Below are 19,700 nucleotides of genomic sequence, written 5' to 3' on the forward strand. Positions count from 1 at the left end.
TGCCTTGGATATGAGCAGTAGAATGGAAAGGCTACTCTTAGGTGACCTAGAGAACGGCAGCAGTTAATGTTAGCCTGAACTCTGATAGCATTAAAGGGATAGTGCACCCAAAAATGAAAATTAAGCCATTATCTACTCACCCATATGCCGAGGGAGGCTCAGGTGAAGTTTAAGAGTCCTCACATCCCTTGTGGAGATCCAAGGGGAGAGGAGGTAGCAACACAACTCCACCTAATAGAGGCTTATGGCGCCCCAGATTTAAACGTCCAAAAACACATAATTGAAACCACAAAATATCTCCATACTGCTCGTCCTTAGTGATCCAAGTGTCCTGAAGCCCCGACATAAAAAGTTGTTTGGAAAAATGTCATTTGAACTCTGTTTTTAGCCTCATTGTATCCTGTAGCTCTGACTGCCTCTCTGGGCACCGCGCTCATGTGTGCATGCTTGCGTGAGACCATGAGACATGGGCTCCACGTTCATGTTTTTGGACGTTTTTATCTGGGGCTCCGTAAGCCTCCATTAGGTGGCGTTGTGTTGCTACCCACTCTCCCCTTGGACCTCCACAAGGGATGTGAGGACTCTAAAACTTCACCTGAGACTCCATTGTCATATGGGTGAGTAGATAATGGCTGAATTTTCATATTTGGGTGCACTATCCCTTTAAGGACAGCTCCACACAGTGGAGAAATAAAACACATGTGGATGGATAGCCTTTGATGTTACCTCTAACCCCACAAATATAATGCGCTCTTTGGCATTGGAAGTCCTCAGTTACTGCTGTAGGTAGTAAGCTAGTACGCTGAACATGCCAACCACTGCACAAGTTAGAGCAGATAGACTAATCAGATTAGCAAACAGTCAATTAAATGAGATAGATGTCTCACATTTTAGATTCATACATATGTTTCTTATCATAATTAATTTGTGTTTATTTGAATTATCCTGAGTCAATGTTCTGTTTCTTGACAATAGTTTATCTGTCACATACAGTGCTGCTGATGTTGTTGTCCTTTATTTGTTTACAATCACATTTTGTAATCATACAATTCAATAAAGCTAATTTGAATTAGATTTAAGCAACATATGTAAAAAAAAAAAAAAAAAAGGTAGCAGCATTAAAGGACTTACAGTGAAAGAAACTGTTGCAAGTGAAGATATTTCTCAATGAAGTGATTTGGTAAACTGTGTAGTTTAACTGACATAAACGGCTGATGGGTCATGTTTTTCTGCCTCTACAGTGAAGCTGTGTGAACTTTGCGTTGCAGCTGTCGCGTGATGGGAAGTTCACATTGCAGGAAATCTGAGCCCTTTTCACTCCCCAATGACTACATTGCACGTGCGGTGACACTTGTCATCTCGGTCTTTGTTATTGCGATCACTGCACACAAAACACACACCTACAGCCAAACACTTCTGAACAAATGCTTCTGTCTGTGACTGCACGTGGGGAGGATTCACATATGTTCTCGTTGTTCTGTGTGTTTCTCTGACACACAGACACACACACAGATACACACACACGCACATGGGGTGATGGGCCTGCATCTAAGCACTACTGAAACGTGATGCGGTCTCCACACTCGGCCATGTCCTTCGCTGGAAAAATTGTTACTCAGGTGAGGTCGCTCACAATCACAAGTCCCCCAGTTCTACAAACCAAATGCATTGCTCTGCATTTTGTTATTCACACACTGTGGATGCCGTCTAGTTTTACTGACTGTTACAGATTTCTGTTTAGTTTTTGTGGCAGTCTACATCTCTTTAACGCTAATAGTCCATTTTCACTGATGCTCTGATGTGTTTGGTTTTGTTGAGAGCTTGGACTGGGTTGGACACACAAAAACACGGTGTAAAGTTGGGAACTGATGCTGATGCAGCCCACTGAGACTCGCATATTGGGATATGCATAAACATGAGTTGTCTCCTCATCTGGGAGGAGGCCTGTATGTATGTATGTATGTATGATTTCATATCTCCTGATGCACACGAATGATATAGGACCAGAACATCTACTGTTGTCATCACATCATTTCCGGATGTTCTATGACTGCAAACATGAGGTGGGAATGTGAGTTTGTCTACACCTAGTGTACGGAAAGTTGTGCTTGTCAACAGTCCAATCAATCTCTAGTTCACAGTAGCTGGGGAGATATCATGCCACAGAGATAAAGATGGAGGGAGGCAGGCGGCTTGTCACGCAAGTAGATGACAGGGAAACGAAATGATAGCGACGGAACAAGCACACACACACACACACACACACACACACACACACACACACACACACACACACTCCTCTCTATAATTAACCTCTTCTGGTTTGGCCTGTTCAGTGAATGTTTGCCATCATTACTCTGGAAGTACTATTTTCCAAGGAAATGAAACTAAATTACAAATGCTAAAGTGAAACCTGAAGCTAAAATAGTTCATCATCATTGTTATTTGACAGTTGGGTGTGTTCTGAATGTTGTGCTACAAAAGGCTCTCTCACCCACAAACATATCAGAAAGCTGAGGAAACACCTGCAGGTTATACACATATATCACCTATATAATGTATTTATTTATTATTATTATTTCATGATTTCCATCCTAATTGTAATGTTTAATTGTGTTTTGATTGTTTGCTGCCAATATTCCATTTGCATTCAAAGTTAAACTTTTCGGTTCCTAATAATTTTTTAATTTCACTATTTTTTCTTTTAAGAGAGATTACAGTCACAGAGATGTCACAAAGACAAGTTTGGATCTCAGGCTGCACCCTGCTTGTGCTGGTCACACTATGCAGTCAAATCCTTGGTGCTCACAGCCAAAAGCAAAACAAAGGTACAGTACATATTATTCACACATGACGTACAGATGGAGACTTTGCATCACCTTGGTACATAAATTTTTGGATAGATGAGCCATGGAAGGGCACAATAGGTCAGACAGGGGAGCAGAGTGAATGAGTGAGTGCCCCTGGTTCACTGATACATGTTGCCATGTTTCATAATGCTCACTAGAGGACCAACAGAGTTATTTTCTGGAGCCAGTCAATGAAAGTTTAAGTTGATCAAGTGAGATAATGACTAATTCTAATCAGTGACCCCATTGTTCTTTCAGTGGTTCTCAGAGAATGTAGTGGAGGACGACTGCAGAGGAAAACACTACACCAATAAGATGTGCTGTAGATACCAGGAGAAGTTTGAAGAGAAGGAGACAAGGAAGGAGGAGGTGGAAGAGGGAAAGGAAAAAGAAACTTTAACACAGAAGCTGTTCCAGTGGTGGCCTGACAAATCGAGTATCATGTCTTTTGTCCATAGTGCATCGGCATATATTTCTTCAAGGGCACAGTCATATCTTCCCTTTAAATATCCTGGAAGAAGTCAAAATTATTGTGATTGCGTTAAAGAAAGATGTAATACAAAATGGATCTCTGCAAGGACAGTCTTTGTTTCATGCAATTTCCCATCTCATTCTGTCCTCATTCCCTGTCCTCCCTCTGCTGTATTTCCATCCCTATACCGATGTGGTTAAAAGCAAGTGCTTGAAAAAAATGTAATTAAATGCCCTGCAGCAGACGCATGTTTGAAAAAGCAGACCTCTAATGATTTTTATTCTTCAAGATTTAGTTTCTGCGTAAAATTGATTGTGGTCTCATAATATAATTGAATAAAGTGCAATAAGTTCAGTTCAAGTGTCTTGGTATTCACTGTCTGTTTATTATTTAATACATCAGCTCTGACAGCTCTTTGTGTTTTTACAGATTAAACAGATGCAGCTGTAATTTTACAGTAGGAAATGTAATATACATTAAACTTCTAAACATACAAATTTGCTTTTCAATGCATTATGGGGATGTAGCTGTTGTTTAAAAATCTCAACAATTTTTTTTTTAAAAAAATATAAGAGCCCTCTATGTCTTTTTATTCTATTAAGATAAAGGGGAAAATCTTCATATTAAAACATTTTTAAAAAAAAAAAAAAAAAAAAAAAAAGGCATTTTCATGTTTGTGTCCATTGGAACTTTAACAAATAATTTAAAACTGTCACCTGTAGTTTAGTATAATCAAGTTGCTGTACCAGGTATGGTCTAACATCAGTCAGAGGTTATATACTTCAGTGTAAGGGAGAGTTTCCACAGCTGAAATTCCTTTCTTTATTTATAAGCGTTAAAATCTTTCATCAAATCTGTAATGACTAAAAAGTTTGATTAAGACAGAGGGTTGCTGTACTGATGATATGACAAACACAACAGGTCAGTTAATACAAACCATGAATTTAATGCAGCGGCACAAGTCCTGCACCTGAGAGAGGACATGAGAACAGTTTGTTAGTAATGTGGGCATGCAGGTGAGACTTGTGACTAAATAGTTCAAATAAACAAAAGAAAGTTTGTGCTCCAGAGAAAGGATCAGCACTCAGTGAATAACCTCCTAAGCCCTATGATAAGCTATTATGGCAAGGCTTAACTATACAGACCAGTGAGCAGTGATAACTAACATGTCTTTGGGGTCATCAGGTGGGAACCTCCTTTCACCAGTGTTTTGTCTAGTTGGTCCCACGACACCTCCAGGAGGCTAGACAGTGATCTCTGGCATACCAGAGACACGCCCCTAATGCCAGGTCTCACTGCTCCCCTCACCGACCCAACAACCTCCTTTACCTTACCTTACACATGGCTTTCTCAGCCCAAACAGCACCGCCACCTTCAACAAACTGACCTCGGATAGTTCCCTGAGACTAAATAAGTAAATGTATTGTATATGTCTGCGCTAATCAAAAGTGCAACTAGCATGTAAATGAAAATACACAGTGTATAATGTTATTTCATCTGTAAATTCTTTCCTTGGCAGTTACTATATACTATATAATACACTGGCTAAACTGAAAAATCAGACAGCTGATTGTTATATGTTTTAGGATAGAGGCACATTCATGTGTTCCGAATGGGGATCCTTGAACCAGCAAACATTATTTCCTTATATTACCTTTAACGGAGTGAATGTACAATGCTTTCATGTGACATTCATCTGAATCATCAGGGCTGCCCTTCAGCTGCGGTTTAGCTGAACCTGGGCTTGTTTTGACACTGCAATCAGGTCCAAGTGCGTTTCAACCCCAGCACCTGAACCCACTAAGCTAGTCAGATGTTGTACTTGGAAAAAATAATTAAAAAGCTATAATGATAGGTGAATTAATGAAATTGATTTTGATACTGTGAATAGTGTGATCAAAATAAAGAGAATGTGCTGTTTGCAATATTTAAAAAAAAAATGGTAGGATGAAATGTACTTTAATTAAGTTGTGACTTTGAGCCAGTCTACCCATATGTTTCTTTATAAAGTTCTTAGGTTTTGGAAACCACAGCTTAAATATAATTTTTTTCCTTATGATCTGAAACAGTCTGGAAATGGGAATAGTTGCCGGGCAGAACTGCAGAAAGTTACTGAGTCCAGGGGACTCAATAAAAACATGGGGTTTCACCCAGATTGTCATGGTTTTGCAGGACATAAGAGTGCAGACTTTGGCAAGCTCCATGACCGCCTCAACCCGCGCTCTGAGTGCACGTTCACACTTTGTACGATAACCCATCTGCAGCTCTGTAGGAATGCAGAGCAAAAATCCTGAATTATTTTGATTTGATGAAAATACTATACACTCCTACATAGTATGACTAATTTTTTTTTGTGGTTGAACATAATTTAGTCAATCTTTACATCAATATATTTTAGCACTAGTTAGTTATACACATTTTCCAGTATGGTTAGTTTGGTTAGTTATAGCACTCAGGTAAGTTATTTAAAGGTATGCAGGAAACCTAATCACAGCAGTAGCCATGCCAGCAAAGACCAAAAATCAAGTCCATGTTCCACACTCAACTTCTTGACCGTTTTGTAGTGCACCATCCGGGTACTCATAGTGCACTGCATTTTTCCATACTTCTCAGTGTGTGAACACACTTATGCACTCAAAATATTTAGTGTAAGTACAGAAGTATACGTTCTGAAAAGTCTGGCACACTGTTGTCCATAAAAACGGCTAATTGACGCTTTTGCACAGATCAAGCAAACAAATTATAACCTGTTAATCAGCGGGCTTTAAATGTGCTGGGAGCCAGGCTGCTGCCCCCTTGTCTTCATGCCAAGCTACTGCTGACCAAAAATAGTAACTCCAAAAATAATCATTTTTTCCCATAAATATCTGGATTAAAACCAACAACTTGTCACCCCTTGCATGACAAAATGTTTCCATTGCTTTATGTTGAATTTCACATAAAACGTTGAGCTGTTTGGGCAGAGTTCCTACATGCAAATGGTAGGCCTACATTTCACAAATCTTTGAGATGAATGAGTGACAAAAGAGCCCAGAAAAGCCCTGCTTTGACTTTCAATTATTTTATTAACTTGTGCTTCTTATTCTTGTAATCTTAAACAGTTCAGTTCCTCCTGCCACCAGTGGATGGCTCCCTCCTCTTCAACTGCAGTGGTGAAACTTTCTATTTCCAGGAAAATGAAACTAGATCCCATGATGTTCAAGTGATGCCTGAATCTGATGCATAACCAGCTCAGCATTGTCTTATCTGACAGTTGGGCGTGCTCTGATGGTTGTTCTATAAAAGAATGCCTCCAACTGCAAACATATCAGGCAGCTGAGGAAACACTTATTGTACAGGTACGTGAAAAATATCTGCTTTAATGTAAGAAGAGAGCTTTGTTTACATGGTTGGATTACACAGCCAGACAATTAAGAGAACCATTAATTCAATCATGTCTGTCTTAATTAAAATGCTAACCTGCCACATGCTTTGATAGATAGTTTTGTTGTTTGTTTAGCTGTCTTTTCTCATGTATAACCACCTCCACTGAACATTGTGTGATTGTATATATTTATTTCAGTCTAAGTTCTAGTTTTATTGTAAACCTTGATGCATATACTTCCATATTATGATGCACTTAGTTACTTTAACCGGAATTAGCCTTGATTATGGGTGGGATGATGTGAGGGAGGGGAAAAGGGGAAAAAATAAGGGAGAGACACCATATCTGTAACTGTAGCTGTTGGCCTATTCCTGTGCTGGTCTCTAATGTAACAAACATTTGATTGCCACCTGCTGTAATAGATGTTCTTTAATCTTTTTTTCTTATTTTCTTAGGTTTCTGACAGAGATTACTCTGCTCTTAGAGATGTTGGAGGGAAAAGCTTGGATCCCAGGTTTCATCCTGCTTGTGCTGCTCACATTATGTGGTGAAACTGCTCGCTGCCAAAATCAACACAAAGGTATGTGATGTAACAGCAAACAAGGTCACTGTCACTACAGGTTTGTCATGAACTATTAAAACAGTGGCTAAAGCACATCAGCTGCCAAGCTAGCCTTGTACATGTGTGATTTAACCCCTGTATGATGTTCAGGTCTGCGGGATGAGAAAAATGATACGATTAATTATTTTTTCAAACTCAGACTCATTGGCCTTGGCTCTTTTTCTGTGAAGAACATATATCAGAACATATTTTCTATGACCACACACTATCCCCTCCCTATCATTTATATTACATACAGGATGTTTGGGTCTGCTGGACCTGGGGCAAATAATAGTGTGCAAATTGTAGGCCCTGTGTACCTTTACTCTGTCCTCCTCCTGTCTGGGCCTGCTGTTAGTGTGTGTGCTTTGTGTTGCCCCTGCCTTTCCCACACAAGGCTGCAACATTGTTGAAAATTCAAGCACCAACACCTTTCTCCTCTCTCACAGTCCTTTTACCCTCTGTCTTGCGGGAACCAATCTTTATTTTCTCATACTCTATCCCAGCTGCAAACTGGGGTCAGGACACAATACATATAGCTTTGCCAGTGTGGTTCCTTATCACAACTGGTCAAGATGGCCAAAACATTCTCTGCTCAGAAGGCCTTGCAATTGATTTTGGAAGAGAGAGACAGCTTTGGTAATGATGTAGAGGTAGACTTACATGGCTACTGTCTGTGTTCAGCTTGTGTTGTGTAAACTCACCTGAATGGGTTCAATTTCTAATGAAGTTCAAAAAAAATAAAAATCAACACATCAATCAATAGTTATGAAAAACCTTGCTTCATTTGTAAATTTGGTGATTTTTTTCCCACTCATATCTTGATTATAATTGATTTTCTTTTTTTATTACGTTTTATTAAAAAACAAGTAGCACGTGTGATCTGACAAAGGTGAAGGGCAAATATTAACCATAAATGCTGTTTATATTGCTTGTAATTGAGATGAAGTAAACATCCATTGAGTATTTTCACATTAAAATTGTTTGATTGTGTTGAATTAAAAACCTAAAAATGCAGCGGGTCCACCAGACCCACAAACACTGGCTGAACAACAAAAATACCGTCATTCCGTCGCATATCTCTTAAACCGTTCGCCGGACTGACCTAATTTTTGGTACATACCTTCCTCAGGGCATGTGGGTGTGCCTTTTTTGACTTTTAAATTGTTGGAATGAGAAATGAGAAACGCGCAAATAAAAGAAGCAAAAAGTGCAAATCATTGGACACTGCCTGCGGTGGCCACACCCCCTGACAGTTGTAAACATTGCAACAAATAAGCTGAATGACTATGACAGTGTAAAGTAGATATGTGACACATATGTGGGACACACAGTGGGAGAGCACTGGTCACGCATCACGGTGTGTAAGTTTATACCGTCCTATGTGGGAGAGACAGACCTAGCTTTTCTTTTACAGATCTTCACGAAATATATAGTCATGACGGGCACTGCACTAGTTAAACAAATGAACAAGTCTCCGTCAAATCCAAATCTAGAGTGCAAAAAATCCAATTTTTGATGTCATCAAGTATAAAGTCTGGAGCTGCTCCATAGACAATGAATGATAGAAGATGTTCTAGACAACACGGAGAACACACAGGACAATGTTCTGAGTATATGGATATAATTTCTGTTTTGCAACTGAGAATAAAGCTCATTTGGGTATAAAAAACAAAACAAACACTCTGTGGGACAAAGTCAGTCTCCCACAAATACTACAAAATTTGGTTTCGATCCGATATCAAATCACACAGGGCCAGAATTACTGATATTGATACCAATACCATCCTGTTTATTGTTAAAAGTGGCTTTTTTGATGTGGGGGAAAAGCAGTGTGTCATGATTGATGAGGTGAATAATCAGTCTGCTTAAGTAACATTAGGTGATGACCTGTTGACCTTTCGCTAAGCCCCATCTTTTGTGATGGTCTGTCAAACTGTCAGAGTAAGCATGGAGCCCACACTGTCACTAACTGCACTCCCTGAAGAAATATTATCATATTTTTGTAAAACTGAAAGAGTGATTCCAGAGAGAAGCAGACAGAGGGGTCTACAGTCTGCGTTTGAAGGATATATCCAGGATGTCAAACTGACTCAGCAGCAACAACAGGTTAAAAAGACAAAGATAGTTAGAAGCTAAAGCCTATATATAACTATAGGCTACAGATCACAGTTTAAAGTGAACCACCACATCACTGCTGATCGCCACAGAAGACAATGAATATAAAGGGAAACTTTGCTGATATTGAACCAGCTGTGTGGCATCACAGTGTGCGCAGATGAACAGTGTTTGGCTTCCCCCCGTGCCGCTGCCAGCACCCGGACCTCCACTGCTGGATGGGCAGGGATCTCTGGGGGAAGTCAAACAACATTCATCTGCACACACTGCGATGACACACAGCTGGTTGAATATCAGCAATTTCCTGCTTCCCTTCACTGGTTCCTGTACAGCAGGATCGGTCTTTGTTTCAGTACAAAGCATGTGTATACATTCAGTAGGCTATATCTTCAGTAGCTAGCTAGCTAACTGTACACTTTCCATGGTTTGATTTTGGCTTTTGAAGAAATGTACATCTTTTTCCAACCTCTCCAGGTAACGAGTATCATTAATACACGACGTGCCCCAGGCACAACATTTAGCTCCAAATCCACAAAACCAGCCTGAAAATGAGGGAAATCTGAAACGATTGCCTTAGAGTCAATGGAGCACAGCTGTGTTGTTGTCAGACCCTGGTCTGAGCCGGCCCGATGCTCCATGATTGGCCAGTCTGCATCCAGGGCAGGACATAATGACAGTTTGAAAATGTAACATTAACCAATACTGAAGATTTGACTTGACTAAAATTTGAATTTTGCTAGGCTACTTTAAACCTGTTTATTCCTTGTCTGAGCCTCTCTGAACAGACTGTCAGTGAACTCTGTCTGTGTCAGGTCTGGATGCTGAGGCATTTCCTTCCTTCCTTCTTTTCAGTTGCAGCTCCAAGGTGTCTTTCTCATGATTTTTCCTCTTTAGCTCATCACTGCTATGATAAAGCTAGTCAGGCTCAGACATACTATCCACACTGAATATCAGCGGACAGCTATGGTCAGGCAGATGTGCATGTGGTTCTTTCATAGTACAGTTGAGGGTCCCAGCTCCCAGCAGTAAACGGAACGGATGGGAGGTGGCCTTACCGTCCTCTTACTGCCGACATCTGGTGAAAGTGAAACTAAGAAGACGCTGCTGGAACTAAGTTGTATAAGTACAGACTACACAAAAGCAGGGGAGAAGCAAAGAGCACACACACTAGATGTGTTCATGACAAGGGAGCATTGTTTGCACAGACAGTTTTACTTGTGAAATACAAATATGTATGATTAAGAAGAGACAAACAATGCCTTTTTTGATATTGATCCTGTTGAGGGACTTAGTATCAAGAGTATCAATATTTTACGATTGATCCACCAACTCCTAACCAGACTTTCTACTGGATGACATCACAAGTTTGAGACTTACTTCTCTGGTTTCTGGCTTTGAGGGAGTAGCTCATGTTCACAAATACTGATTGAACTTTCCTAGACCATGGATATTAGAATTCTTAATTTAGTTGGGGTTTCTCTTTAATGTCTAACACTCTAAACTTAAAACCTCTAAGTAATGTGAGCTAGCTAACTTTGTAAGCCTATGCTTGCCAGCTAAAACGCCTTAGAGACTGTAACCATAATTTCTAGAGTGACGCTACAGCAGATAAGTATGTTCATGATTAACACTGGCTGGTGTTGCATTTATGATTTAAGTTACCTTCAGCCAGGCTGATGCTCTATGTGTACTCAGTATTTTAACAGTTAGCACAAAGCTAGCAAATATTTCGGGGCTCCTAATGACCATGAATGGGAATGTTGTATAGGCTAAATAGAGTCACATCATGGATCCAACCACACATTTAATATTTTTTAAAATCAAAGCAGTCATGTAGTGTAAATTTATCAAAAATTCTTGACAAATGACTGGATATGATTTAACAATTAAACACACACATCTCATACACAGTGTTGGAAGGGTGAGCCTACTTTTGAAATGTAGCCTCATAGGTTACAGTGTTAACTGTTAAAAATGTTTTAAGTAATGTAAATATTTTAATTACTTCATCAGAGGGATGTAACTTATTACATTAGATTCCTCTTTGATTACAAAAGTTGTTTTAAACTGGGCAGTAAAGCTGAAAAATCCTTAAACTTAAGTGAAGAAATATTGAACGCAGAGTTGCACCAATAACTTTGCTGACCTACTTTGTCTAAAAATGGAATGGATGTTATATTCTACTGTAAGCTTTTTACCAAAAGAAAATATTTGGGTGTAACCCCTTTGTAATTACCAACATTTTGATTAATAAATAATTTAATTACATATTTTTCTTCATAACTGTATTTATTTTGTTATTTAATTACGCAACTCTGTTACATCTCCAACACTGCTCCTGAAATCAACTATTTTAATTACTGAAACTAATGTTTTATGAACTGTTGACAGGTTCGACACATCTGACAGACCTGAGACTCATTCTGGTTGGAAAAACGGGATCAGGAAAGAGTGCTTCTGGAAACACCATCCTGGGGAGAGAAGATGCCTTTAAAGAGGAAGTCTCACCTGAGTCTGTGACTAAAGACTGTCACAGAGAAGAGCTAAGCGATCATGACAGGAACATCGTTGTCATTGACAGCCCAGGACTGTTTGACACAAACAAAACACAAAAAGAAGTCAAACTGAAAATTGAGGAGTGTGTTAAGCAGTCAGTTCCTGGACCTCACGCTTTTCTGTTAGTGATCAGTCTGAAGTCAAGATTCACTGATGAGGAGAAGGCAGCTGTGAAGTGGATCCAGGATAATTATGGCAAAGATTCTTCCATGTATACCATAGTCCTGTTTACACATGCGGACTTGCTAGAGGGTAAATCTGTGGATGACTATTTGGCAGAGAGCAAACATCTACAAAGACTGATAAACGAGTGTGGAGGACGATACCATTCACTCATCAATGACCAGAGAGAAAGCAGAAACCAGGTCAGAGAACTTCTAGGTAAGATAGAGAGAATGGTGAAGTCCAATGGAGGAAAACACTACACCAATGAGATGTACCAGGAAGCTCAGAGGAAACTTGAGGAGGAGAGGAGAAAGATGGAGGAGGAGGAGAGAGAGCGAAGAAAGCGGGAAGAGGGGCAAAATTATGCCTGGTTTAAAAAGATAGCTGCCGCCGCTGGAATTATTGGAACAGCAGTGTTTTACTGTAATAGGTGGACTACTTGGACTAACTCAAGGTTATAATTGCACAATAGATATGTTCATGTAGTTGTGGGACCTGTGACAAAAATAAATATGGAGGAGGCATTAGAAAATGGCTAAGCCTATGAAACCCGTTAACTAAATCTTTAAGGCATACTATGTAGTATTTACCACTGTTGTAAACACAACATTCAGACAAGCTAGAGGGCGAATCAAAAGAGGGAGTAGTAGTGACAAGAACAAAGCCATGAACCAGAAACATGAAATGCTCTTTTCTGATTGTTTCATGGCGGTTCTGCTCCAAAGCACAAATGAACACATCGACACCTCATGCACAACCCTGCACAAAGGTGCTGTGTGGATTTTGTGTGAATTCGGCTGAAGCGCAAGTGTGACCTGGTAGCTACATTTTTACAGAATCTGCATGCTGCTGTTGGCTGGGGGCTACACAGCACTACACAAAGCTTGACACCCAGAAATGTCTTGAACAAACCAAAATGAGAAAACAATGTGAAAATACAGGCAGAGGGCGGGTTCTCCACATATACACACAGCTAGCATGGGCCGATTATGAGTCCATGGGCCCCTGGGCACACATATCCAAAGGACACCACCACCTCTCCTACACAGGAGCAAGGCACACAGATTTCTGGGGTACATTTGTGTATCTTTGAAGTCATTATGCATCTTTTGTGGGTTTGTGTCTCTTTGTAGTCATGTTGAGTATCCTTAGAGTTGTTTTGTGTTTCTTGCAGGTAAATTTGAGTCTCTTCCTGGTTGATATGTGTTAATTTGACATATTAGGCTGGGGGTGGACCCTGACAGTTTGGGCCTCTGGGCCTTTGCCTGGTAGGCCTGTTCAGTAATCTATTCATGACTGCTGGTGGATTATAAGTGATGGTTGAGAGGGAATACCTTTGTGTCAGTCTATATATTGTGTTCTTGTTTTTTTTAGGAAAATCCTGCGTGGTATGCCGTTAATATAACAGTGGGAATTGGGAACTTGTTATTCACTTATGTTTCATAGTGTGATTGTGTGGGCTAAAAAAAATCTCAATAAAGTCTTAAATTCAGTTTACAGTCTCCAGGCATTTATTGCTAATTTCATACATTTACTTTTTGGCTTATTTTGTTTATGCCATAGCTTTGATGGCTCTTCATATGTTCATCATGTAGTCGTGTGTGTCAGACCAGAGACATGCTATGCTATATGCAATATTTAAATGTCTAGTGTAGGATTTGGCAAGGCTGTAGCCATGGAGTGAACACTGGGGGGGACCAAATCTGCACGCCCCCCCCCAAACACACACACCCTTACTTCCTACCATTGAAATTCTAAAGTAAAATATGTACAAATTCACTAACACATGAGATACGTTTATGTTTTTTTAATGTCTAAGTGCATTAGACTGGGGATTAAGGATTAATAAAGTACAACTTCACCCATAACCATATTGAAGTGTTTTGATCCATAGAAAGGTAAGTGAACATGGAAGAAATATTATCAGATAACAAGTGGTGTCTCTTGTGTCTCTCAGATAGCTGACAAACCATTTCTGATCTGAATGACACTACTCATACTCATACTCATAACACTACTCATTTTCTCACTGCTCTTAACTTGCTTTGCTTCTTTTCTGAGACTGGCCCAAAAAAAGCCGAATGTCTCTGCCACCCTTCCTCTTGCTCATGACGACCCACTGTGAAATTACACATGCAGCGCTAATGGAAGTGTCTTTAATGAGAGACACTTCCAAGTTCAAACTTCATGCAGGCTTGTTGTTAGCTAGCTAGTTAGCTAGCTATCCAGCTAGCTATTGTAACGTGGTTACATTTGGTGGAACATTGCAAAGCAATAACCATTAACGACATCAAAATTTCACATCACTTTACAAAATCACAATAAACAGTTACAATATAGCCTACATAACGCTCATATTATATTCTCGTTTTCCACTTTTATTCAGTAATGAATAGAGAGACAAATTTACATTGCCTGCCTGGAACGTCATACAGCAGTCTGGCAACAACGTTGATTGCAACCATGGCAACCAGCCTTGGCATTCTAATATGGCAACTCCACTTGGACCGATAGTAATAATAACGGGGATTTGTTATGTTTAGTTATAATTATGATGATTACATTATTTCGGATGGTGGTATGTGGTTGCCTATCGTAGAATAGCAATGAAAAAAAAACAACACATTTTTTTTTGTTGTTTTTCAGTTTCAGTTATATATGGGGGGACATTTTGGGCATATCTGAACATTTGGGGGGACGTGTCCCCCTCAATGTATATGGTGACTACTGCCCTGGTATTTGGGGGCATCTTGTGGTGAGATTGCAAAACTGAACCTTCTCCCATGTGTAGTGGCTACTGTGGCTGACCAAATATACTAATGGCCATATCTCGAGTCTGTATTTGATTTGGTCCATTCTGCGCTTTTGTAGAACAACATGGCGTACTCTACAGAGGAGGACCTACCCCATATGTAGATATAAAGGCTCATTCTAAGGTAATGCAAACACAACAAAGCTTATTTTGAGATGGTTATAAGCAAATGAAAACATAGTTATGAATAATATATACCATTTCTGCCAATAGATGCCTCTTAATCCTACGTACTGGACCTTTAAAAAATGGTGGGATTATATTTATTTTAATCTGTGACTTTAAACCAAGCATTTACCACATTTGTATAACTGATGGCAAATAGATGTACCTGTTTTAAAGGATTACGATAAAAATATATATTGAAGATATTTAGGTTTGGTTTTTTTTAAAGATTTATTTTGGCTATTTTTGCCTTTATAGATAGGATAGCTAAGCGTGAAGAGGGGAGAGAGAGAGGGGGAGTGACATGCAGCAAAGGGCCACAGCCTGGAGTCAAACAACAGCAACAGCCTTATACATGGGGCGCCTGCTCTATCCACTGAGCCATCAACGCCCCAAGATATTTAGGTTTTGATGGAAGATTTCAGCAATGGAAGTATGTGGTGTTGTTCATGTTTCCTCTCTTTTAAACAACCAGGCCTCGTTATATGGTAACAATAAGATAATCTAGTAACAGTTAAAGAGCCCGAGTTCTCATGTTGCTCATGTTATAAAAGTACCAGCAATGCCCACACACAAACCTGTGCAGCACATTCACAGAGCTGCGGACAGCCTCTTCAGGGATGCAGGTTTTCAGATGTAAACCAAAGACAATACAAGGAAATAGGAAGCCCCCTGTGCATAGGCAAGGCTTCCAGAAGTTTCCCAGAAAATCAATGTCTACAGTCAAGCCACAGAGCTTCTCTACGTTCACAACTCAGTCCTGGAACGTATTTGGTCACCTGGGAACTGGAAAAAGTGAATCCGAAGTAATGGCTGAAGGTAAGACGATTTATCTGACCTGTGATAAAAATCAAAACAGCATTGATCTTCTGATTACTGTGATGTAACACCTGCTGTGATACTGTGACACTGGAAAGAGGACAAGAGGGAAACTGTAAAAACGTAGACCTTGATAATGATGTCAGTGACTGATAGTCTATTTTTATTTGTGTCTCAATGGTATAATTTCACATCGCAGCAATACCACTCCGAGAAAAGAAGCAGAGAACTCTCCCTCGGTCTGATGGGTGTGGTCTGAATAACTTTGACGGTATGCTCACTCATTGTCTCTGTAATGAAACCTCTCAGTATAATTAAGACATACTATATCTGTACCAACCTCTAACAAGGAACACTTTCTTTAGGCTTAAACTAATACATGTGTTATTACTGCTTTTAAATCAGTAACACATTTGGGGTTGCCAGGTTGTGAAAAATTCCTTTGTCTGGTGTTTTTTCTTTTCTAGTATTACATCCTCTGTCTTTGTAGCTTCTCTTTTCTGATGGTATATCAGAAAAATACACACAAAACCTTAGTTAATGACATTCTAACGCAACTGCAGACTTAATTGTTTAGCAATAACTTTTTGACTTATGAGTTCTTGCATCTTAAAACAAGTATCAGTGTCACTAAGACATTAATAAAGGGTTCCTCCACTACAATAACACATAGAAGTCTGCAATTGTGAATGTAATAAATGATTTATAAACAGATTTTGGTTCCAGCTGAATGCTCTAGCCACATTTAACGTTTTTCAAAACAGTCTGTGTGTATCCCTGAGGTCTAGGAGACATGCTGAATGTGTTTCCTTACTCATAAGTCACGCACAACACTAATTTTAACAATAGTTTTAATTGTGAAATGTTTATGTTTTGTAAGAACTGGATACCTGACAGCACAACTCATTCTCACCTGCAATTTGTCAAATACAGATACTAGGTCATTGGCCCTACAGGTCAAACTATTACACTATTGGTAGTTATAATCATTATTATAATAATAATTAGAATTTATTTATTTGTTATTATTATTATTATCATTATAGTAAAGATAATACACTTTGGTAATAATAACACACTTTATTTAATAGCAAATTTCAAAACACAGTTACAAAGTGCTGTACAATAAAAATATTTCAAACACAAGGAGAATTAAACAAATAACATGTCATAAAATGTCACCAGTAAAAGATAATATAGGGAAGGCCTAAAACAAAATCAAGATAATAAATGGGAAATAAAATCACTAAGACAGACAAACGGACAGCTCAGACAAACTCAGGATATGCTTTTCGATAGAATTATGTTATAAGGAGAGACTTATTTGAAGCCAGTGACTCAGACAGCCTTATCTTTTCAGGCAGGTCATTCCAGAGTCTCGAGGCCCTGATTGCAAAAGCTCTGTCCCCTTTAGTCTTCAGCCTTGACTCTGGAACAAGCAGAAGACCTCTGCCCGAGGACCTCAAACTACGCATAGGTTCATAAAGGACTAACAGGTCTGACATGTAATCTGGACCCAGGCCATGAGGAGCCTTAAAAGTAATCAATAAGATTTTAAAGTCAATCCGAAAACAAACAGGGAGTCAATGTAAAGCGGCTAAAACTGGTGTGATGTGGTCATATCACACGTGGTTCCCCTCCAGGGTCAGTATTGGATGCTCAGGGGCTCTGTGTCAGTTTACGATTGTTACATGCAATTTCCAAATAAACTCAGAATTTTTAGGCTTTAGGTTGACTTCCTTCGGTGTAGGCAACAAAAGCATGTGGTTAGGTTTAGAAAAAAACATTATGGTCTGGCATAAATAAGTGTGTTTGTTTGTCATATAATGTAACTTCAAGTATCATGACATACGTAACATACAGTATGTCATTAGTGCAGTGACATTACCTTGTCATTAAAATGAGTCAGTTGACTTTTGGTTTCACACAGGACATGAACAGTGGTTTCCTGGGTGAAAGTCCTGAGTTTCTTGCTCTTTATACTACAGCAGATGCTTGGAGCATTAAAACAATAACCACCGTCCAGTGCATCTCAAACCTCTGCTAAAAGGTGCCTCAGTGCATTGACGCCAAGTGCCACTGACCGAGCGTTGGTATTTGACCATTAGGGAGTTAGACTTTAAGACAACACCCTGCTATCTGAAGTAAAATCACTGAGCCAAGTACATGTGCTTTAGTGTTTTTGCTGCTGGCCCCGTCCACGTTGCCCCACTTGCCCTGTAGACCTTTAATAGGCTCAAATTTCTATTTTATCTCCATGATTTTAAAATCACAACAGAGTAATGATCAATCTTATTCACTGTTTAAGGTGTCCTGTAAACGTTTTAACAGACATCTCTTTTGCAATGCTTTTTTGGCTACTGGAGAACAAAAACATTGCTCCATAGCACGACTAGTGGTCAAGAAATCAAGTTAGAGCGAGACTGTCACCATTCAAAGAGGTCTTTCACAACCTACGCAACCCAAGTGGTGCCAATAAGGCAGAACGCTCACTGCAGACTAATGTGCCACAAAAAAAAATAAAGGAAGACAGGAATGAATTCCCTTTGCCTTGTGCTCAACTTTAATTTTGCTTCTGCTGTTACAGCTGTGGATTTGTCCGGAGGGTTAAGGATCATCCTGGTGGGCAAGACTGGATCAGGCAAGAGTGCGTCAGGAAACACCATCCTTGGGAGAGCTGCCTTTAAAGAGGACCCGAGCCCCGTGTCTGTGACCAAACACTGTGAGACACAGAGTGGGGAAGTGGATGGGACTATGGTCCAGGTGATTGACACTCCGGGTCTGTTTGATACAGGCATCACAGAGGAAGAATTAAAAACCAGGATAGAGGAGTGTGTCAAGATGTCTGTGCCCGGCCCTCACGCCTTCCTACTGGTGATCAGGCTTGGAGTCAGGTTCACCGAAGAGGAGAGAAATGCTGTGAAGTGGATCCAGGATAACTTTGGAGACGATGCCTCCATGTACACTATCATGCTGTTTACATGTAAAGATCAGGCCAAAGCTGACAATGCTCTGAAGGAGTGCAAGGAGCTGCGGAGACTCTCTATTACATTTGGTCGCAGGTACCATTCCTTCAACAACAACAACGCAGACGACCAAGTACAGGTCAAAGAGCTGATCACCATGATAAAGGAAATGATACAGGAGAACGGAGGGAAACACTACACCAATGAGATGTATGAAAAAGCCCAGAGGAAGCTGAAAGAGGAGGAGGATCGGAAAAAACAAGAGGAGGAAGAGAAGAAAGAAGAGGAGAGGAAAATATGGGACGCAGAGAGGGAGAAGAAAGAGAAGGAGAGAGAAAAGGAGAAAAGGGTTAAAAGAAAGAATATACGGGTTGCCTCGGCTATTGCTATTGTGTTGGTGTTAGCAGGGGTGGTTATAGCAGTGGGAGCCAACACCTCAGTGGCTTTGGCACTAGGAGCTCCTGCGCTCTTCCTGGGGGTGTTATGTGGTGTAGTTGCCTTTTGCATATGGAAGGGCATTAGATGCAAAGGCAAAGCAAATGTTCCAGTATAACTACGTGGAGGCTAGTGACGAGGATGTGTTGATCCATCTGCAGTATGTGACACTGAATATATAGTCATAGTACTGCACACATTACTATTTAGAACTACTCAGTGAATGATGTTGTTTTGGCCTATTCTCCAAACTTTTTAAGTTTTGACACAACACTGCAATAACAGCTGTGAATTTAATGCTGACAGTAAACAAACGGTATGAAATGCAATACTTTTCTTTTTGGTTGTTTTCTTTTCACTCATTTATTGTATGGAGCT

At 39.8% G+C, this 19,700-nt stretch overlaps 1 protein-coding gene and 1 long non-coding RNA gene across 3 annotated transcripts; both read left to right on the top strand.

Annotated features, from left to right (window-relative positions):
- The first annotated feature begins 2,457 nt into the window (after positions 1-2,457).
- LOC125885770 (uncharacterized) lies at positions 2,458-3,681 on the top strand. Of its 2 annotated transcripts, none has more exons than XR_007448934.1 (3): positions 2,458-2,531; positions 2,710-2,828; positions 3,108-3,681. It is a non-coding gene; the product is annotated as an uncharacterized LOC125885770 (long non-coding RNA). The 2 variants fall into 2 exon arrangements; XR_007448935.1 differs by having other exon boundaries at positions 2,517-2,558.
- A 2,825-nt stretch (positions 3,682-6,506) lies between these two features.
- LOC125883701 (uncharacterized) lies at positions 6,507-19,651 on the top strand. The gene is made up of 6 exons (XM_049568179.1): positions 6,507-6,659; positions 7,141-7,265; positions 11,796-12,555; positions 15,689-15,921; positions 16,121-16,192; positions 18,509-19,651. The coding sequence occupies exons 2-6, from the start codon at positions 7,172-7,174 to the stop codon at positions 19,438-19,440; spliced, it is 2,091 nt and encodes a 696-aa protein (XP_049424136.1). The 5' UTR covers positions 6,507-6,659; positions 7,141-7,171; the 3' UTR covers positions 19,441-19,651.
- Positions 19,652-19,700: the final 49 nt, after the last annotated feature.

This window comes from Epinephelus fuscoguttatus, linkage group LG3 (genome assembly GCF_011397635.1).
Source record: "Epinephelus fuscoguttatus linkage group LG3, E.fuscoguttatus.final_Chr_v1".
In the NCBI taxonomy this organism is placed as follows: Eukaryota; Metazoa; Chordata; class Actinopteri; order Perciformes; family Serranidae; genus Epinephelus; species Epinephelus fuscoguttatus.